This window comes from Vidua macroura, chromosome 1 (assembly GCF_024509145.1).
Source record: "Vidua macroura isolate BioBank_ID:100142 chromosome 1, ASM2450914v1, whole genome shotgun sequence".
Lineage (NCBI taxonomy): Eukaryota > Metazoa > Chordata > Aves > Passeriformes > Viduidae > Vidua > Vidua macroura.
The window spans coordinates 65,227,030-65,249,927 of NC_071571.1; the positions used below are offsets into that span (position 1 = coordinate 65,227,030).

The window sequence follows — 22,898 nt, forward strand, 5'->3', positions numbered from 1 at the left end:
AAGTTGAAGTGTTCTGGCTTTACCATACCAGTGAGGACTTCAAAACCCTTTTGCCTCAATTCAGCTGTCATACTGGTATCAGTGGTAAGGCAAGCATTGTTTTCAGTAAAGCAGAATTCAGCTGGATGTGAGTAAACTGATTTCCCTTCAGCTGTTGTACTGGGGTCTCTTCACATACAGATAACTGTGCCTCTCTCATAGTGGTATTTTTTTGTGCTCTCTGAGGTCTGCAAAAAGTACCTAAAAGAAGCAAGCCTCTCATTGCCAGGTTGTAGTCTGCTATGTAGAGCTCCACATCTTCCTTGAAAATTTGTTAAGGATCTGCAGATTAAGAAAGACAGAAATCAGTGATGTGTGTACATGCATTCCAGGAAAAAAATGTATGCTGGGGACATAAGTGCTTTTCCCTGCTAGGATGAGCATTTTGAACCAACATATGCAGTTCCAACATTTTCTAGCAGTAACTTAACAGTAAACGTCTGGTTAACATTTCTGAAGAGACAGTTTGACAACTCTCTATGCTCTGCTAATAAGAAGACACTGCTGTTTAAGTTAAATACATATTTGATCCCAAATCTCATGGAACCACTGACTCGAATTCCTATTTATGAATCTTTTGAATGTGTTCCAGTATTTCACCAATTTGTACTGTGGTCTGTGTCATACAGCACAGGTTGTCATCTGCCTTCCAGAGGTAAACTGCTTCCTTCATGTCCTAAGTGGCACGCTTAGTCATCAGCCCCACCTTGGAATGTACAGCACTTAGTATAACAAATTACCACTGAGCAGAAAGGAAGCAGCACTTAGCTGAAACACTGTACCTCTTACATATTCTTTATTTCCGGATTGTTCTATTTTATTTTTTTTTCAATCAATATCATGCTCTTTTGAGCAGAGTTAAATGGTCCTATATCATAGGCCACAAATTGCTCCTTGCTATTGCCATTGTCTTTATAAGTGCTTCAGGTGGTGGCTTGTCAGCTGTTTCAAGCTAATAAAAGGAGGAAGCAAAATTCAGTAAAAATAAATAAATGGTGAAATGGGAGTCAGAAATCCATAAGTGGAGAACAGGCCTTGCCCAATATTCCCTGGTTACCCTTCTGCTGACTTCAGCAGTAGTTACATTTGAATAAAAGCTGTACTAAGTAAGGACTTTAGAATTTGCCTCCTCCTTTGCCCATATCAGTACTGCTACAAACACTTGCTAAGTCCTGCAGTATCAGTATGTAAGAGGTTTTCTGAACATCTCTAGATCTAAATTCAGATCTCCAGAAATTAATAGCCTGTCCTTAGTACAAGTACAAAACAGGTTATGTGGAAAACTGGAGATGTATCTTTTGCAGTTTTCCTGGTTAGGAATGTTCTGTAGACATGAGACAAGCCACAGAGCTGAGATACAAACCAAACCTGGTTTGTAATTGTCCAAGAGTACTGAAGGAGCTACAAATGTTAGAGCAGGACCCCTCTCATCACCTATGGAAGGTCTTGGGAGTGTGGGGAGGTTCCTGCTGGCAGAAGGTGAAACAGTGTTATTCCAGTTTACAAGAGGGGTGTAAGGGAAGACCTGGGAAACTAAATAGAAAGATATAGGGCATTGGCCACTTCCGTAGGAAGCTTGTTCCAGGGTTTTCCATGCTCTTGCTGAAGAACTGATTATTCATTTCAGGTCTGAACCTCCCTGAGGAACACAATTTCGAGCCATTCATATGCATCCTGTCACTGGATCCCAGTGAGAGCTTAGCACCTCCCTCTCCGCTTCCTCTCCTCTGGAAGCTTAGTGATTAATGAAGTCACCTGTTGGCCACCTTCTCTCCAAGCTAGGTGAACCGAGGGCCATGGCCACTCCCCACAGTACCTGCCTTTCAGTCACATCACCAGCTTTCCTATCTTCTTCTGGCACATTCAAAGACCTTCACATCCTTCTTAAATTGTGGGCTGCAATTTATAGGATTGTATTCTTGTACAATGTTCCCTCAGAGTATGGGAATGCAATTAGTACAGTTGTAGTGAGTCAGTTCAGTATGTGCTATGTCAGCATTCATTTGCTTCGTGCAGCCCTTTGCAGAGAGGAAAGTGTGGTCTGAAAATGCACTGGGTAACAGTTTGTTTTCAAATGTAACTCATAGCATAGGTTTTTTAGCTCATAAATCTCCTTTGAATAGGATTCAAATGTCATTTGAAATCTTTGCTCTTTGAAGACTTTCTTTTCCCTGAAAATCATCTGGACAGAGGACACTCCTGGCAAGGGAATTAATCTCTAGCCTCACTCTGACTGCTGATCGATCAGATGCACAATTGGACACATGCAAGGGCCTGTCTTGTCACACTGAGCTTGCATCAAAATGTTTCTTTAACTGAATAGAATAGACTAGCAGCTCTCTGCACTTACTGCACCAGTTTTGCAAACCAATTACCAAGTGTGTGCTAGAAGGTTGTTTTGTAGTTTCTTTTATTAAAAGTATCAGTAATTTTATCACACTGGCATTCTCTGCATTCACAGCATCCATGAACCAGAAAAATCTGTATCTTGTGGTATGTTACTACAGGCCACGTACCCAGCTGAGGCTCTAACAGGAGAGGGCCCCCACCTCAATGAAGCACACGTGAAAAACATTACTCTAGGAATAGGTAGCACAGTATCAGGGGAAGTACTACAAGTTTCTGCTACAATTTGGAGTAGGTAAATGTTCCTGGAGGCATGAGTAGATCACAAGGTGACTGTGAGCCACCAGTGTGACCCAGGCAAATGCATTCTTGTGTGTCAGGCAAGATATTTCCACAGAAAAAGGCAAGTGTTGTGCAAAGCCTTGGTGAGAACTCACCTGGACCACTGTGGATAGTTCTCATTCCTCAGGTTCAAGAAAGATCTGTCTGGTATGACTTCAAGGAAGTCTGGTATAAGGCAAACAAAGACTAAGCAATTGATTAGGGATGTGGAGAGCCAATAGAAGAAGTCTTCTAGAAGAAGCAAGACAAAGGCTGAGAGAGCTGTCTTCACTTTCAGCAAAGATAACAATGTAGGCAAAAGGAGGAAAAGAGCTATTGAAGTGCAAGAAAAAATAGGGTAAAGAGCACAAACCAATTCAGAACTTCTTTCAAAGAAGATGTTACCCTAAACAGCATGCTCTCTGTATCTCTCCAAAGGTCATGCAGGGGGAACCAAACCCCTGTTTTTAACCAGTGGCATCACCACAACCAAATGTATGTATATGGTGTGAATGCTCAGATTTATATAGTCTCTATGTACATACCATTTTTGGCACCAATGCACAAATTTAGAAGAATAGTACCTTACTTTCAGTGGGCAAAATACTGAATCCTAAAGGAAGAATATATTTTCCAGTGTTTTAAACAAGACCTGAACTTCTTCCTGCAAAGCAAGTTGGGTAAAAGGCATGGAGGTCTCTAGGCTGTTCAGGAGAGACAGTGGGGCAGGAGAGGTGCATAAGTTCACTGTATATAAGAGCAAAGAATAGCCCCTGTGCTTAGGGATGATGTAGTTGAGAGCCTATGGGTGATGATTAGGGGGATGGATGACAAAGCAGATCTCTTAATGGAATGCTAAGGATCAGGGTTTATTGGACTACTTGTTAAATTCATTTGACTGGAGAATTTACCTGTATGACTGGTTTAGTCTCGGTGGCACATCCAAGGAACAGTATAGTGAACTATATTCTTCCATACACAGCATAGTTCAACTTCTAAAAGCTCTGGATCAAACTTTACATTATAGTTTTTAGTCTTTACTGCAGTAGTCTTGGAATCTCCTGTACATGTGATTCTGTTCTTTCTTTCTAGGCAGGCAATGTGGTGACAGGAGAGATGGTAGAAGAACTTATTATTTCTGGAGCAGATATTATTAAAGTGGGTATTGGACCAGGTAAGTCAAATAAGGGGGTGGCTTTTTGTACCATTGGTAGAGGATAGAGGAGTTGTCCAGATGGACCAAGTGTATAATGCTGTTTCCCTGCCTGTGAGAATGCCAAGACCCACTCAGGTCAATAAAGTACCAGTGAACTTGCACACAGTGTAAAAATACGGGAGGTAGATGGTGGGTGCTGCTACCTAATATCTGTTCCCAACAAACCTCTCCTGTAGAAAAGCAAGTTGGGTAAACATTCAGACAATGCAGTCAGATCCACACTCACCACAGCTAGCTCAGCGAGAGAGGCAAGAAAGGTTCTTTTTGCAAGGTTTTATTCCAGCGAAGTCAGATGAAACTGAAGGTAACCCAGCAAGAAAGAGGGCAACCACGTGGAGCAGGCAGCTTAAGAAGGGGAAGGGGTGGGGGGCAGAGCTAAGGGCTGGGCAGGGCACAGCCACCAGGGGTATCCAACCAATAAGGGAACAGGGAAAGGAGAAACGGGGGAAGTCCATATGAGTCTTGCCTTTTCCCCTGAGGTGGACTACTTCATGGTAGTCACTGTCGTTGCCAAGGCATGGGACTTCGGAATTTACTGAGAGCAGAGACTTCATGGGATGCTACAACAGTGTGTTTAAGAAATCCACATACTGGTGGATTGGGTACCAATGTTTCATATTGAACAGTGTTGCGTATTGCACCTTCAGTCAGTGAAGACAGTTGTTATTGGAAGCACTGGGCTGCCTGAGTTCCTGACATCACTGATAACGTGTGTTGTGTTTGGGAGCACTTTTCTAGCCTGTTGAAAAGAGGATGAATCATCCGAGCTAAAGCTCAAAGGATACTGTGTCCAGGTGTCCACCTCTATCAAGGAAAGACGGGTTTCTAAATACCTTTATGATTTGAGTTCTGTTAAGCTGAGGTTATCCTTGTCAATGTCTTCAAAGATGAAATGGTGTCAATTGTGAAATACAAATAACTTTGCCTCTACCTGTTACTATTACCTGGGAGCTAAAATTTACATTAATGCACTTACATGCTATCTCTCTGACATTTCTATGGATAAAAGAGGGCCCTGACCTTCTTACAGTGTTTTCCCTATCTTCCCTAATATTGTTGTCTGGCATACACTGGCATAATCTTCGCCCCCCCCGCTCCCCCCCCCTTCCTTGTGCCTTCCTTCACATGTTCCTTCTCTTGCTATTTTCTTCTTAGACTGCAGCTGGAGTCACCATATGTGGGCTAGATTTTAAAGTGGCTAGCACAAATGCCACTGACACTGTAGCTGTGATCAGCCAGTGCAGTGCAGGCAGATTGTTTACTCTGCAGTGCCAGATAGTTATGGTCCATGAATGGATAACTGGAGCAGAGAAAATGATGTAATAAACATTGCAGTTGTGCCCAGGAAGATACCAAAGAATAAATACTACAAAAAAGATGAAAAATCAACAACAGCGATTTTGTGGTGTAATTGTCATGGGCAAATTCAGATTTAACAGAAAAATAATTATAGTTCTTTGCCTCAAACATGGAAATACGGGTAAATGCTGTATAGTCCTCCCTGGAGATCTTCCTGAACAGATCTGTACAAGTTGACCATACAAACCCACAAGTAACAAATGTTTCTCCCTCAGGTCTTGAGGCTCTTTTCCAGATAATGATCCATCTTGTGAAAAATGGCAGTGATTTATTATATAGCATTACATACACTATGAAGTACAAGCCCTGTGGAACTTACATTAAAACGAATTTTCTTACTATTTTGCAAGAATTCTTCTCAGTGTTTTCACTTTGTCAGTTCTTTGAAGGATCTTTGGTAACTTTTGCTTTACTGGTAGCTTGAGTATACCTGGATATCAGCAGAATGAGGGGATCCAGATTTCACTACATTTTGGTTTAGAATCTGTTCTGAAATTCTCATTATCATGCAGACCTTTTAGGTCTGTAACCTAAATTTTAGGACCTAGACTGGCAAAAAGTAGTCTTTTGACTCTTAATTTGAGGGAACAAAATAGAGAAGATATTCCAGAAGGTCCAATAGCCCTGTTGCTATGTTGAACTGTAAATAAATTGGTTTATTTATTTATTTATTTATTTATTTATTTTAGTCTTTACTGCGGTAGTCTTGGAATCTCCTGTACATGTGATACTGTTCTATCTTTTCTATCTATATTATATATAGATACATAGATATATACCGATATATGCATACCTTTATTTTTATCTATATGTACATGCATGCACAATGTATGGGTATAAATAATATAGTTCAATGAGTAGATATACTTCCTATATTTCCCTTGTTGTTGTACTGTACAACTTTCAGATGATTACTTATCTCACTTTTTAAATGCTATGTGTTGATTTTTTTATATTCCCCAAAATTGCCATCAGCCAAATATTCCTGCCATCAGTATTAAACAAAAGATGGGAAAATTGTTACAAAGAAAAAAAAAAAAGAAAAGAAAGAACAGCTTTTACCAGATAATTACTTCTTTAAATATGCAGAAAAGAGATAGAAATATTTATTAGAAGAAATAGTCAGTTAGAATTAGAAGAAATTAATGCTACTGCTGAGTCTTGCAGGTTGTGATTCTGGTCCTTTGTCTCTTCCCTTCAAGCATTTCAATCAGATTTGCTTTCTTGTGATGCAGTAATTTCCTCATTAATGCTGAGAAGCATTACTGATGGGAACTAAACTGGGACTAACCCTGGAGAAGAAAGGGGAGACATTAGTCTCCTCAGCCACAGCTCCCATGAAGTGGCATGAAAGCATTTTAGAACTCAAGTTCCTGTGTGCTCCTTTTATCTGTGAGAAGCCAGCATTGGCAATAGAGATTTCTTGGGAGAAAAATAATGCTGGTAGAAACACATTTTTTCTGTATCATTTCTGTCATCCTAATGGGCTATGTTTATTCCTCTCATTCTCTTGTCTAGGTTCTGTGTGTACTACTCGGATTAAGACAGGGGTGGGCTATCCACAGCTAAGTGCTGTTATTGAGTGTGCAGACTCAGCACATGGCTTGAAAGGACATATCATCTCTGTAAGTAACTATCATCCACTCTCAGATTCCTACTGTGCAAATTGTTGTGGAATGGGAGAATCAAACAGTCTAGTACCCTGCATGTTAAAGCCTGTCCTGTCATCCCCAGTTGACTCTTGTATTATTTCCTAGGACAGTCAGTGGAGATCCAGATGTAAAGAAACCAGCTCTCTAACATTAAAAAAAGATGTGGACAGCTCACTCCTGTTTATGCCTTTTGAAATCTGCTTCTTCCTTAGTGGAGTAAGCTGTTAGGTAAACAGAATAGGAAGCTTGATAGTGTTTTCACTATTGAAGCAAACAGTAATTCCTATTAAAGACTTCTGAAAAAGGGGTGGAATGTAAACATGACTTTCCTCAGAGTGTGACTGAGGGGCAGGCAGTAGTGGGGAGTACCAGGTAAAATTATGTGAGCCCATCTGTGTTCTAGTTGGATTGATTCAGAGAGCATCCTCACAAAGCTCTCTGCACAGGGGCAGGAGTGTTTGAGGTGACTGTTTTGAGCACAGCTGGCACATGAGCCACTTATGTTCTCGCTAAACTCTGGGGAAATAACAAGCCTATGGAGGAAAAAGCATCTGTCTGTATTGCCTGCTAATGGCAGTTTCCACTCTTGTCAGCAAGACCAGATTCACCTCAGAGAGAGAGAGTAAACTGGTAAGCATGGTCCCAGGCTGAGTTAGAGTGCAGTCTGCAGCACCTAAAGGTCCTGTGTGCTCGGGCACACACAGTCAGCATGTCCTGGCCGTGTCAGGCTGGCGCAGGCTCTGCAGGCTGCCTGCAAGGCAGCTGCTCCTGGGGGAGGGCACAGGGGCTCACCTGTGTGCTGTGCTTATGGCCAGCAGCCTCCCTTCTGCTGCCCTAGGAGAGACCACACACTGGATTTTAGATCTGCTGCCAAGTGAAATCACTAGAAGGCCCTGGTTTCTTCGACCCAGTTGGGACTAGTATCCATGTGAGAAAGGAGTGTTGTGTTGTGTTGTGTTGTTGAGGAGGGAGGTGAGAGGAAAACAAACTGATTGGGGATGGGCAAAGGGTTTGACTGGACCTCTTGGAGTATAATGGAGCAGGAACATGTGTTACAGTGAGATTTCTCTTGTTCTTTATTGTTAATGAGTATGCAGTCCCTCCTGTCTGTGGCTCCTCTATATGAATTTTGCAGAAAAAAAAGAGAAGCAGTCTGTGATTTTTATTACTTGGGCAGTATTCTGTCTATAACAGACAGTAGAACGTGTGCAATAGAGCATGAAAGCCTCGCTCATTACTGTGAAGGCTGGGTAAGTATAGGTGTCATCCTGGCAGTAGTGCTCAGAGACCCATCCTAGTTTTGCAATAATAATTTTCTGCTAGCAGCCCTCAGGAGAATGCTGTTGTCCTGATTTTACAAGAAAACAGGGAGTGTGTATTCAGACTGTTGAAAAATTAGATGGTACTGTACTGTATCTCCTTTCCTGCTTTGGGAATGGATCAGTTCTTGACTTGCTCAGGTTTCAATGATCCTGCACCTATCAACCCCCTGTGGGGGAATATAGGAGGGCAATTTGATACCTGTCTCCTACCAATATCTGGACTAAGAGAAATACCTTCAGCTGCAGCTGGGGTCTCTCACATCACTTCAGCTCAATTCTGTCACCTAATCTAAGAAGAGTAAAGCAAGGGTAAGGACATTATGCCTGAATTCTGGAGCATTCAGTTGGGTATTGTTGTATTTATTAGGGAAAGAAAAGGTTGGACTGCATGGTTGTTGCCAGATCTCTGGCAAGAATATCATGGAAGAGAGGTATCCTCATGACAGAAAAACACCATATGGCAGCAATTCTAAGTATAGAATTGGGTCTGGTGGCAACAAGTATATGTGGCATCCCTCAAAATGTCTCACTGCTGTCTTTCTGCAGATTGAAGAAGGGGCACACCCTACCTGAGCCAAAAAAAATCCCTACAGGCAGAGTATTACCACAGCTATCTATGTATAGATAGCTGTATATGTATATCTACCCCAGGAGAAAATGTGTCCAGCAATTTTTGTTATGTTGATATGAAAGTAGAAGGAAGGATGTGGAAAGATTCAAAGCCTAGCAGCTAGCTTCATGTAGATTGTGGCTAATGGTGTGATATGGGTTAGTCCCTTGGGGTACTTTCTTGTAACCATTTCTGTTTTGTTCAGTACCTTCATCAAATTAACTCCTCATTCTTGTTATGTTGGTACAATTTCCATATGTAGGAAGTCTCGCTCTCAGAATGAGAAAGTGGTGGTGCTGAGCACAGTATGGGCACTGCAGAGAATACAGCATGACCGAACCCTGATCTTCAGGAGCTCTGCTAGGGTGGGAGCACAAACTGGGATTTTAAAAAATGTTCCTAATACTGAAGTTATCATGTATGATTTTTGGAACTGATTCGTTGACAGGGAAGGTGACAATTTTCAGGCAAACATGATAGTCCAAGTGAACACCTGGTGTCTGTCTAGTCATTTACACAGAGAAGTAGGAGGTAAAATTGCACCAGTTACTTTCCTCATGCTAAATTATCTGTAAGACTAAAAGCTCACCTCAGAAATTAATCTTTCATGACTCACTGAAAGCAGAGAGGAAACCCTCCATGAGATACAGGCATGGTTTCTGTCCCATGCTGTTTGTCTGGGAGACAGTAGTCTCAGTTTTCATTCTTGCTAATCCATTGGCCTTGAGAAAGTTCTGCAGTGAGTTACAGTGGAGGGGGCCTGCTGGAGATTTCTTGTAGGTCAGAGAACTCCTCTGCTGGACAGAGGCAGTCACGTATTCTAGTAAGCCAGCAATGTGGGGAATGGAAAGCACCCCTGCATGTGTCCTCTCTCATGTGGCTATCATTTGACAGAGATCCCTGCTTCCCCTTCTCCCTGCCTGGGTGATAGGTCACCAGCATTTAGTGAAAAGAATGACTAAGGGCTTCTTCACCCAGCTACTGCCATACTGTCCCCTTTTCCACACAGAACACTTTCCACAGAGAAACATACCTGGTATATGTAGTTCAGAATAAAGCACTATATGTATTGTTTTTATTGCTGTATATGCCACATACTTTATATATCTTCTGCATAATAAATAGCTATCTGTTTGCTGATACCATAGAAAGCACTGGTTGTGCAGTTTATTGTAAAGGTTGCTTGAAACATAAATCAGAGTTATAAACTCATTATAAATTGCATTTATAATGTTCAACCAGTGTATACTGGTTTTCCATGCTGTAATTTTTTTCTTACTTGGGCTAAATTTTGTTGCTGTAAGATGGCTTATCTATATGGAGAACAAGACTCGGGACAAAACCATTACTTCAGTCACATTAAAGTAATTCTGTTGGGAAAGCTGCTTTCCCCCCATCCTTCTTCCTAGCACCCACTTGGCTCAGAATCGTGCTGTCTCTACAGGTTCCATGACCATAACCCTTTCCAGTAGTCTTACTTTGGTGTTATGCCGCTTCTCCTGAATTCAGAGGCAGATTTTTACAGATAAATTTCCCCAGGGTTCTGAGGTAGAGGCTGAGCCTGCAGCAAACTCTGTAACTGAAGCCCAGCCATCTACAAGTCATTTTGAACCTAGATCCAGGGTTCAAAACAGGGTCCTGTTTGAACAAGCTGAATTTCAAGGGTAAGCTTCCAATGCAATGCAGCAGCAGAACAGTCTAACTTTGTAAACAGAGTGCCTGTTTTTTTCACATGGAATGAAGTGCTTTACTGCATATAGCTTTATTATATAGCATCTTCTGACATAACTGCTTAGTATGTTCCCTTTTTGTTTCCCTTTCTGTGAATCACTAAATTTACCTGCTTATCTGAAGTAACTGAAGACATCTACAGATAAAGAAGGACTGTGAATCATCACTGTCACTTCCTTTTATCTTAAATGGTAACCCATGAGCTTTTGGGCAAGTCTCTTAAGCTGCTCAGCATTTTGTAATTTGGTAACATTCAAAGTGATATCTTTTGAAGCTGGCGATTAATGGTTACACAGTAAGGCCCCCATCCTCATGGTACCTCTGAAAGCATAAAACCTTCATCACTGCCACTACTGGGTTAGTTATAAAAGTCAGATACTGAGCCACCCAAAACCAACTGACTGCAACCCACCTACCAGAGAGCATTCAAAGCCAATGTCTCTCAGATAGTAAGAGTCCTAAAACTGTTCTTTGAAGATTATTAGACTCTTCTTTCTACTGTGGCTCTTCCTCCCCTGACACATGCACTCACACCCTCCTCCAAGCTATGACAGACTTGTTAAAGGGAAACAATTGCACAAGCAGAGCCATTAAAAGGAGAGAGGGATTCAGCTGTCAGCCCAGCACTTATTCCTGGAGCTGACAGCAAGGGTGTCTAAGCTCAACAAAAGGCATAATGTGCTAGAGGTTATCAGCAAATGGAATAGAAGCCTTTAAAGTTCTACCAGGCACTGTTTGCAGTGGGGTGCCCTTTGAAAAGCCACTCACTTTTGGATCCACCTGCTCAGTTTGTATCTGAATCCTTTTCTGGGCACACAGAGTTTCTAACCCCCAGCCCTGCTGCCAGCTGCCCATCAAAGGCAGCTCTGATGTGGCTGATGGAGGGGGTGTCTGGCTGTGCTCGTCCGCAGGTCATGCTCAGCCACACATTTTTGCCAACAGGGAGGTGAAACAGCATGAGGTAGCCAGCCAGTCTGGGGGTAGCTTCAAAGGCAGGAAAGATGTTGGCAGTCTGCAATGGATCCAGATCATCAAAGGAATGGGGAGCTCTCCTGGTACAATGGCTGTGTAGACTAAAGGATCTTTCATCTGGTGCTCAGACCTTTACAAATCCTAAAGAACCATAGCACATGATGACTTCTGCTGTGTGCCATTCCTTTTTTACAGCTCTATCATGCATACACAACCTCCCTCCACTCAGCTGAACCCCCTTCATCAGCCACTGTATTGCACTGCAACTGAAATGTGTTGGTCTAAAATGCTAAATGCTTGCTTCCTTACCAAGACCATAGCAAATAGTAAAGAGTAGGATGAGAGGCTCATTTTTTTCACTTACTAAAAATTGTATTAAGTGGGTTTGTTAGAGATTATCAGACAAAAATCTAACATAACTGATGGTATATTCCCTCTTCCCTCCCACTGTGACCTTTTAATATATTGTAAACTGCTGAGAAATTGTTTTTAAATGTCTTCAGTGGTTTAAGGTAGAGGCTTGTGGTACCTCTGCATCACACAGCCTTACATTAAAATGGCAGGGGATGATTCAGATAATCAGAGGAGGTTTTGTTTTCTGGTTTCTGGGATTTGGAAACTTGCAGTCAGGAATTTGCATTGCTGCTATCATCAGTGGTGTTACCAGTAGACTGTACAATAGAGTAGGTGAGCCTCAAGGAGGTAAGCAGTGGAAAGGATTATTTGGATTCTGTGAAAATATAGCCAAGATGATGCATCCCAAGTGCACAGTCAACTCTCTTGACATGCTGTTCTTGAGCAGGGGCCACAGTGCTGCAGGTCCCTGAGTGACCTTGCTGCCACTCACTTGTCTTTTCTTTGTGCAGGACGGAGGATGCAACTGCCCAGGAGATGTCGCCAAAGCGTTTGGTAAGAACAGTGTGTTGTGACACCCTCCACGTATCTCCAGCGCCCCTGGCAGCAGGGATGCAGGAATCAGTGTGACCCTGAATGTCTAATCAGTTAGCAGGAGGTTAAGTTAGTCCCTGCAGCTGACTCCAGTGAAATTAATGCACCAGGCATGAGTTTGCTCTTTGGAACAGACAGTCCAAATTCTGCCGTGCAAAACGTAGAGTGGTCAAAGTGATATTTAGAAAGTATCTGCCAGGTGTGTATGAGATAGACCTGCTGGGAGAGTAATACGAAGAAAATTGATAAAGGTTTCTTCTGAGTAGCGTTCAGAGATGCGTGTAACATTGCCATATCTGGCTGACTTGAACCTTGAGTGGAAGAAGAGCTAGTGGAATGCATGTTGGACAGAAGAACAAAACAAAAAGGCAGGCCAGATCCCTGGAGATGTTCTTGGGATCAACTGTCCACTTGAAGAGATGAGATTTTATTTATTCTGTATCCCCTAGAGCTAGGCAGATGTCTGAAGCATCTAAGTTAATAATTAACAGATATTGCTTTCATGTAAGTAAGTTCAGTGAATTGCACCAGCTCTTGGTGATAGAATAGAGGATTTAATCTGTGAGTATGGTCTGTTGGGCATGAGAGTTATGTTGATATGAGGGGGTCAAACTCATGATCGTCACTTAGCCGTAACCTTGTTACAGCAGCATATGGGATGCAGGCACTAAATGCATCCTGAGATGCATTTATCCTGTATCCTGAATACAGGATATTTAAAGGTATTTCCCCACCTCCCAGAATGCCAGACTCTTTGGAGGTGTCAAGTAGGGTAATGCCTAGAATACAGTGGGACAGCACAGTCTCTCACTGGGATTTCAGGGTGGTATGAAGACAAGACGTAGCGCATTATGATAAAGAATGTCTGCTTTGCAGGAAGCTTTACAAGTATGGAGAGTAGAGGCAGGCCTAAATTCAGATTACAGGCTTGCCAAGAAAACTCTAGGCCTGGAACTCGGCTTCTGGAAATGTTGAAACCAAAGTCTGTCTTCTAAGTTTGCAGACAGCTACAGTGTTGAGACAGGTCAGACGACAAGGAAGACTTAATTAGAGAATTCTAAGGACAGCTGTGGAGTGATTGCTACCAGAAAGGAATGTGCTTGGTCATAGGATTTCATATAACCCTTGTGTTACCCAATGGTGATGTGATGCAGATACTTCCAGATGGATGATTCTAACATAGCTGAACAGCAGCATCCACCCTCTTAGACAAGATTGTGTTAAAAAATGCTCAACCTCTCCTTAGCCCTCACTCTGACATAGTGCCTGCAGTGAGGTCTTTATTTTGCCTTTCTCTGGCTCCACAGCTCACCAAGTTCTTACTGGTGGTGTGGTCCTTGGGAGCTTGTGAACTGAAACTCTGACTTCACTGTATCCCTGGATGTCTGCATAGAAACCTGGCCTGTGGAAAAGGTCTTTCTTCAACAAGAGCATTTCGAGAAGTTAGAACAACAGTAAGCAACTTCACAGTGTTTCAAATGTTTTTCTTAGTAGTGTTTATTACAAGTCTGAAAGATCCCTGTAGTCTCTTTGGGCTAACTGAACCCGAACCTGCTTGAAACCTGTGAAGAGACACCTTCTCGCTTTGCTGTTCATCAAGACGTGCTGGGATTCATGGTGGTACATGTCTGAAGGCTGCCACGGGATTATCCCTTGGACAGATGAGCATCAGAAAGTTGACATTTTTTAGGCAGTAGTTGTACTTTTGATAGTAGCCCAGATAGATCAGTGTGACTGTGTGTCACAGCTAAAGAGCTGGAAATGATGGAGATGACCCTGAGGCAATAAGCTTACAGTATCTGGTTATGTACACTTGAGGTAGACACACTGTGAACATCTGACAAGCTGGACCCAGATGTGCCTTTGTTAAAGGTATGTGGCAAAATAAGTTTTGAGATAACTTTATTACTATCAGTGTTTATTGAATGCTACTGAAGTGATTGGCTATCTGAACTTTGTATGTATGAGAATGTAGCCACTATGCCCAACATTTACAAGTCAAAGCCTTGATACTGAATTGTCTGGCACAGACCTCTGTGCTTGAGTTATGTGAATATATTGGATAGCAGAGACCAGGTGATAAAACACCCAGTTCTACAATTTCATCTAGGAATTAAGGCCTGGACAAAGCATGGACAAGAGATAAGAAGAGGACTTCGGTTAAAGTAATTGTGCTATCTCTTTCTGGTGGATCACTGTAAAATCTTCATGGGATGGGATTATTCCCTATAAAGCAGTGACAGAGCACCTATTTGAATTATGGGAAGTGTGATGGAGTCCCAAATGTGAAGACAAGCACTGGTAAATGGCTAAAGGTGTGACTGGAGGAGCCAAGTTCATGGAAACAGAAGGAGTAGATTCCTTCTAAGTGAGAGAATTGTGAAGAACGAAGGAATATATATGTTGAGAAGCTTTAAGGTGCACCTGTGACTTGGTGTCAGGACTCAGAGGCAGATTGGGCATTTTGACAGAGGGGAAACAGGGTAGAAGCCTATTTAAAAATGCAAGGAACAGGGAAGCACTGAAGATGAGGAACAGAAATGCTGAGAGAAACATATTTTGGGAGAGACTGCTGGAGTTCTGGAGCTGCTGGATGGGAACCCGGTATGCATTCAGTAAACTGAAGATGTCACTGCCATCTGGGTATTAGAGATGATAATGAAAAAGATGTAGGTTGATAGGAAAGAAAAGAGCTGTTTTGATGCAGGAATGAGAGAAAGCATGGAAGAAATTTCTGCTGGGCTCTCAAATGTTCATACAACTGAACCCTTGGAAAGGCTGATAACATGAACACATTTCTCAGAATGCCCCAGGGAGGCACTACTGTCTCCTTTTTTAATGATGAGAAGTCAAAGCAGAGAAATACTAAGTTCAATTGCCTGAGGTCACATATATTTTTCTTACACAGCCAAGAAAGAATGTGCCTTTTGAATCCTATGCCAGCATCTTTAACACATTACAGCAGTGGTGAGAAGAGATGCAGGAGCAGGGAAGGAAAAGGAAGGAAAAATCATATGGAAAAGTCAACTGGGGACATATGCTAGTTCCAAATTATGCTAGATCACACTGGTTTTTTTTCCTGTTTTCAACAGCTGTGTGTGTACCTACTGCTGCAAAGGCTTCCTGGCTCAGCTGGAGCACAGGTGAATGTTAATTCCAGGGTAAGCTCTGGTCCAGGCAAACTTAGGCTGCATCTGCCTGGAGGGCTGCCCAGCTCACAAATCCAGGCCGACTCCAGCTGAATTTGTGCAGAGCCAAATCTGGTTATCAGTGACTTTGTATAATCAGGCATACAAAAGACATCTGAGGGACTCTCTCCAGATCCAGCAGAACTGTGTGAGTGCTGCAAGCTTGGGCTGGCGTCAGCACTGCTATTCTGTAATGGCTTGAAAGAGGAGGCACTGTGAAATGCGAATGAGCAAAATCAGTCCAGATACAGCATAGGCCTCAAGGGGAAAGTCAGTGCATGAAAGTGGCATTGTGTAAAACCAGGACAAGTCTGGCCAGCTCTGGCTGAGCTACTGGGATGCTTGTGTGCAACATACCCCAGCACGTCCTGTGTTATCTAGGGGGTTGTTGACAGGTGTTCCCAGTCCCCTACAACCTAAAATAATGGCATGCTGTCAATCTGTACTTGAAAACAAAAGACTGCAGATGGATGTTGCAAACATCACCAGTGCTTCTGGTGGTTATACAAGAAAAACATGCATAAGTTAAAGACCATACTAAAAACTACAACCTCCTGGTCAGATATTAACTGATGGAAAGAATGGAACAGACTTGAAACTTTCAGATATGTTTGCAACACTGAAGCATAAGTGGAAGGTTCTGGAGAACATTGGAAAAGTATATTTAATATGGGCTTGTCTTTCTGGAGCAGCAGGGCAGCAAGCATGTGTCATTTCAATGTTTAGACGTGCTGCATCTGCTGTAACATAGCTCCTCTCTTCTGGAATAGCTTGATGAATTATGTTGTAGTTTGCAAAAGTTACTCAAGTTGGATGAGTTTCAATCCTGTAATTCAAACATATTTGCTTCTCTCCCAAAAATATGCAGCCAAAAGGAAAATAATAAATAGGTACAGAAGTGCACAGGAACCAAAATTCTGTGACTCAGAAGTGTAGTTTTCATGAGCCTTTTGCATTATTAATTTGAAGGCTGTAAGACCCACAACCAAAAATGGCAATAGAATTTGGGGTCAGGACATACTATTGACATGGCAGAGTCCAGAATGTCTTTTGGCAGGCTTTTGACTTGTTTAAACGCCCTCTTTGCAGCCTTGACCTCAAATCTGTCCCTCCTTCCTTGTGTTTTCTTCTACCAATGAAGAAGACATAAACTAGGTTTCCCAGAGTGCTTATTTTTTGCAAAGATGGAGCAAGGTTGTGCTATGTAGCAACAGGAATTTGCCACCAGTAATTAAAAGATGAGTATTCAGTTTGTTTTTGGCAGGTTAACAGTAGTAGCAGACATGAGTCAAACCAAGACTTTGAAACTCAGCCATCTGAAACAAGAAAGCTCAGGAGAAATCTGCCAGGTAGCTGACATGATAGGACACCTGAATGGGTGCCTGGCTATAAATATTGCTTGTGATGTGCTTTGCACAAGCTTCATTTTTAGTATCTCCTTACCATGGACACAGTGTTCCTTTCAAGCAGCCACCAGGCAAAGGGAGGTGAGGTCAGCAGAGCAGCTGGTTAGCTGGGTACTCTGCCCCCAGGCACTGCTGCCAACTCTGCTCTTTGGCAAAGGGTTGGAGGGAGGAACTGGCACACTTCACCCTTGTCATGTGTTCTAAAATCAAAATATTCCCAACTTCAGGTTTGGTAGAAGCTGAGCAGATTTGATAGGGATTTCACTTACTTTTCAGATTTCAAGGTCTGGTACTATTGTTTGGATAGTGACAGAGATCAGACCAAATCCTAATGCCAGACTTACCTAGTCTGGGATCTCCCCAGAGTTTGGATGTGTTCTTAGGAGAACGGGTGTAGTTCAAGTTCATCTGCTTTCTGTGAAGTGTGGTTTATAGCTCAGTTCTTCTGCCAGTTCTGGGAAGAAGCTGAGCAGAGGGGAGGCCTGTTGTGACACACACACACATTGAAGAAGCAGAGAATGTGAGCAGGAAAATGCTTTGTTTCAGGGTTGGGTCACCACAGGCTCATAAAAGACTAAAAGCCAAACTTTTCCAAGCAAGACTAGATATGCCAAAATATCACAGGAGGAGCTGCTGGTGGAATAGTTCCAGCCCAGGTGGAAATATTGGAGATCACAGTACAAAATTGATTCAAAAAACCTTCTTCCTGATCTTAGCCGATTTCATGATTTGCAAAGCCAGAGGAGATAGACTGAACAGTCATGACTGAGTATTCAGTGTTGCTGTTCAGTATCTGGAACATATTTAGGAGTTGTAGCTATGGGTTAGATTTCCTTTGTGGTGTGTGCTGAGAACCATAGAACCCAGGAGTGATGGTCCTTGGCCCAGAATTTTAAAACTGGAACCAAACGCAAACCCATCCAGACCTCTTTGACTAGGAATCATCCCGAACAATACTTAACACATACAGCTGATGGAGTTGAAAAATCCATAATTTCAGTGAAAAATCTGAATCAATCATTTTATGTCATTGTGGGGAGGATTGCATTACATCCATGAGTCTGCTTCTCTTTAGGGTACATTCCTACTCACCACTTGTGGCCTAGAAAGCTCTTGAAGTAGGAGCCATCTTCTTCTCTGTACAGCACTGAGCTCAACAGGTGTGTTTAGGACTTCAGATTGCTGCAGTCACAGTTAATAAGGAATCATGCTCAGATACTATTATGAAGTAAAGGGTTGAAACTGAATTTGAAAATAAAAGACTGTGGGGTAGAGTAGAATAATCTATATCTTTGTCATTGTAACAGAAAAGTTTTTTTTTCCATTTAAAGTACCAGAGAAATACAATTCAGCCAGTGTCAGTTTTACAGTAAAGCTTTTCTTCCAAGTTTGCTGTGACTATTACAGGAGGGGACTCCATGCCAAACTATTAAATGCTGGCTATTGTTTCTGGAGATCACTGTGTTCTTGCTTTGGCTTTCACCTTGTTCTCCTTTCCCTGCTTTCTTACATGTTCCTTTGCTGATCACAGGAGCTGGTGCTGACTTCGTCATGATTGGAGGAATGTTTGCAGGCCATGACCAGAGTGCTGGAGACATTATAGAAAGGAATGGCAAGAAGGTGAAACTATTCTACGGAATGAGCTCTGATACAGCCATGAAGAAGCATGCAGGAGGGGTTGCTGAATACAGGTACAAATTCCACACAGGAGCAATTGCGGTGTGAGCCATCCATCCAGGAACTTTTGGAGCAGAATTGTGCAGAAGGAAACAGGCCTATGCTGCTACTCCCATTGAAGCAGCTGTTGCCTATGCTTTTGACAGCTGATCTGAGGGAGGGATGACATCCAGAGGGAGAGAGGAATCAAGAGCTGGGGTTGGCTAGGTGAGAGCAGTGATGTTCACTTGTTTGCAGTTAGTGTGGTGTGCTGCACCAGTTGTGTGGTCTGGGAAGTCATTAGGCATTCTCTGACTTACTGCTCCTTCAGGATGTGTATGAACTAAATGCTGGAACATGACATACCAGGCTGCAGTTTCTGTCCCTCTGCTTGTCCACATCGGGTGCCTTCTTGGTGTAGGGATTCCCAGCTAACCCATATGCTCCCTTCTACTTGCAGAAAGTGGGTGCTGATGAACTGGTGAAGCTCAGCTGGGGTTTCTCCAGTAGGGAGATGAGGGCCCAGAATCTCTGAAGCACTCTGTTACCAGCAGCAGCTCTGGGACTCCCTTCTGCATTTGTTGGGTTGTCTTCAGATGCAGCAGAAGCCTGCTGTACAGTTTTCCCACCCCTCTTTTGGTAGCAGAGCACCAGAGTAGTCTCAAATAATGCAGAAGCTTAGTTTTTGAGCTAAATTCTCAGGGGAGAGGAAAGGAAGACAGATCTTGCAAAGAAATCTGTTGACCATTGCTATTTTACTCTGGAAAATGCTGAGAATTTTGACTTTTTGGAAAAGCAGATGACATCAGAAAACCTGTGTCTTTTCTCTTATGAGTGGCAGTCTTGGACAACATGGTTCTTACATACTTCATTAGAGAGTGACTCCTGTCTTACAGTAAACACTGGTTTATTGAGGGCTCCCTTTTGATTCTTCTCTGCTGGCATAGATTCAGGCTCTGGTCCCATCTGGTAAACTGCTGTTTGCAAGAGTCTCAGTACACCTGCAGTTCCAGCCAGACACTTGAGGTTGATGGGTTTTGTTGGCCTCATCCGCTACAACCACTCCAGCATACAGGTTTTTCCCAACATGTCCAGTTGCTACCATGGGTAAGAGTTGCAGCTCTATGAAGGTAACAGAACAGAATGTAAAGCAGAATGGGATCCACAAAACAAAATGGAATTCATGCTTTGACACAGAGACAAGCTGATAGATAGCAATCCCAGATGTCATGCTAGATAGAAGGATCATGGATCCTACCTCCTGTTCTCCACCCCAGCATTGACTCCTGTGGCGGAGTCTGCACCATAAAATTGTGCACTCATTCACATAGCACTTGTGCAAAGTGTAAAGTGGTAAAACTTAGCCTCCATCAGAGCATTTACAACCATCTTCTTTTGCTTGGATCATGGCATCACAGAATCATTTGGGTTGGAAGGGACCTTTAAGGTTCATCTAGTCCAACGTCCCTATAATGAGCAGGGGCATCTTCAATTAGATGAGTTTGCTCAGAGCCCTGTCCAGCTTGGCCTAGAGTGTTTCCAGGCATGGGGCATCCACCAGGTCTCTGGGCAACCTGTTCAGTGTTTTTGCTTTCAAACACAGCTGTTTATTTGCAGAAGAAAGAGCTGCACAAGATGTCATCTGCATCTGAGACAAGCTGAAATGATGCACCAGACAGATGTGGTTGCATATCTCTGAGCTTTGATTCACTTTGGGTTCATATGCCACTCCCCAAAAGCAGTGCACAGTCTGGGAGCTCTTTTTTTTTTTTTTTTTTTTTTTGCCCCCCAGCAAGTCTGCTTGTCATCAAAGCCTCTGAACAAATGGTCTGAGTGGACAGCACTAATAAGTGTCTCATAATATAAAAGTGGCAGCTGCCAATTGCACACTGGTGCTAGCAGCTTTTTACCTGAATGATCATTTCCTGTCCTGTGCTACCCTGTGCAGTCAAGCTGGAGTATGGGAAAGGCCTGATGCTGCTCAGGCATGTAGTTAATGGCAGGTCCCTGAGAGATCACTGAGCAGCCCAAGTGTGCTGTGTGGATCTCAGTGCAGCACAGTCATTAGGGCCTGGCCTCCACAGAGCTGTGAAATTTGTAGGAAGAGTTTGAGAAAGCCTAGCTGTACCAGGAGGACAAAGGACTAAGGCAGCTCTTAAATTCTGTTCTACCTAGTTAGGTGTGTGTGATCTGGCAACAAAATTTATTGCCAGCAGGAGAACTAATTGACACTGGTCCCTCTTAAAAATGACATAAAGTGCAAGTATCCTGTCTTGTAGGAGCAAAGGATGTACAGAAAGGTGCTGTATTTGGCTCAGTCTAGACAGACCTTTTGAAGTCATTATAGGCAATGCTATACAAATTTGGCTTGATCCATACCTGTATTTTGATCTGCATCCTCGATTTGAGAATTCCTTGGGGTTCTGAAACTCTCTCAGCAGCAAGGGAGCAGGAGCACAATCTGAAATTTTTAGTCCCTGTTGAGATACTGCATTTCTGTGCCACTAACAGGTAGCATAGAAGTAGTTTCCCAGTCTACTGCTAGATACAACAGCTCCAAACACTAAATCTGTGAGCCTTGGCTCTTAACTAGGAAAGTGCTGATGCTCATCTTCACTCTACGGCCATGACACTGAGCTGGCTACCTGTACCAGCCTTGGGCTCAGTCTTCCTCGGCCTGTCCCAGCATGAGTGTCACTGTGGTTTAAAAATAGCAGTTCCTAAATTGAGCACTGTAAATGTGCTGGGCATTGAAGGGGGATTTGAAACAGCACAAGGTTTTCTTTCAGTTGCTCTTATAGAAAAAGTTACAGGAAGTTTAATCACTTTCTAGTTTAGCTGATGGCAAGCTTGAACCAAAAGGGTTCTTAGTCAGCATTTTAAATGCTGGATACCCCAGACTTGACCCAAACAGGTCAAGTCAGTGGGCCTCCTTTATATGTATTTAAAAAGCCCAGCTGTAAGTCTGTATTGGTGACCTAAATAAGCTGTTTTGTCTTGAAAAGAGCCTGAACACTCACAGTGAGTAGTGGGGAGCTCAGTGTGCTCAGTCCCCTGCAGAATCAGGGGATGTCATTTAACTTCATCTTCTCAAAATTACACGTGTTGGCTGGAGAACCTGAGCCTGCAGCAGTTACATTAAAACTGACAGATAAGGTGAGATGGCTGTGTCAGGGAATAAAGTCATGAGAGTAATTGTTTTTATAATGAATATGTCAAGCTGATCCCATTTAATCTGTGTACTCACTTTCATTAATCTTATGTCATTTATATATTGGCTTATTTTTACATTTTCAGCTCCATCCATGAGGAATATGGATCAGAGCTGGGGATTTCTGAAAGGCAATTTTTATGTTTCTTTTGTGGGAGAAGAGAAATAAGGCAAGCAGGGACTGAGTATGCATGCAGTATTGTTCAGTATGCATACAGTATTTGAGCCAATTTGTTTTTGTTAACCCTTTTGAAATTTCATGGGTTTTGTGTGAATGCTGCAGTTCTATTATGGCCACTCAGCTATTCACAGCTGCTACTAAGCTGTGTTCGGGCACTTTATATTAACTGCAGGGTGAAATTTTGGCCACAGAGACAGAATAGCACCAACTGTTGCCTGCTGCTTACCATCTTGCGTATCCCAAATGATAGCCTGGAAGATCTGCCCCCAGTTCCTCCATTTCTTATATGCCCCACTCAAAAGATTGCTTTATGCCAGGGCAACCTGACCCCTTTATTCTGACCCACATTTTGCTGGGCTGACAGAGCACCATCACATGTGCTTCATCCCATGCAGCCTGCCAAGATTCCCACCCACCACACACTTCCCTCCATGCAGCAGCCTTTGCTGGCCAGGAGGGGCACCACAGACCAGGCCCTGTGCAAAATGTCTGAAGCAAATAATTCTCCCTTTTTATTCAGTGGCTGGCAAGAGTCAGAGTTACTGCTGAGAGCATCTGAGCACACCTTTCCCAGCCACTGGGAGCCTCAATAGCTCTGTCATCACCTTTCTTTCTGAGAAGAGGTTACTTTTGGGTCATAACTCCAGGAGAGATGTCAGAACAGCAAAACCCTCAGCAGTTCCTGCTGACTTGCTTATGCAGCTCTCTGCCAAGTGTGCCAGCTTTTGTGACAGCCCATG

The 22,898-nt window shown here is 42.8% G+C and overlaps 1 protein-coding gene across 1 annotated transcript in view; it reads left to right on the plus strand.

The window, feature by feature from the left end:
- The window catches only part of GMPR (guanosine monophosphate reductase), a 42,544-nt gene that overhangs the window by 11,115 nt on the left and 8,531 nt on the right, over window positions 1-22,898 (plus strand). Inside the window, exons 5-8 of the mRNA XM_053993709.1 lie at window positions 3,799-3,880; window positions 6,800-6,906; window positions 12,435-12,477; window positions 18,642-18,801. Coding sequence (XP_053849684.1) covers window positions 3,799-3,880; window positions 6,800-6,906; window positions 12,435-12,477; window positions 18,642-18,801 — 392 coding nt within the window. The remainder of the gene's footprint in view (window positions 1-3,798; window positions 3,881-6,799; window positions 6,907-12,434; window positions 12,478-18,641; window positions 18,802-22,898) is intronic.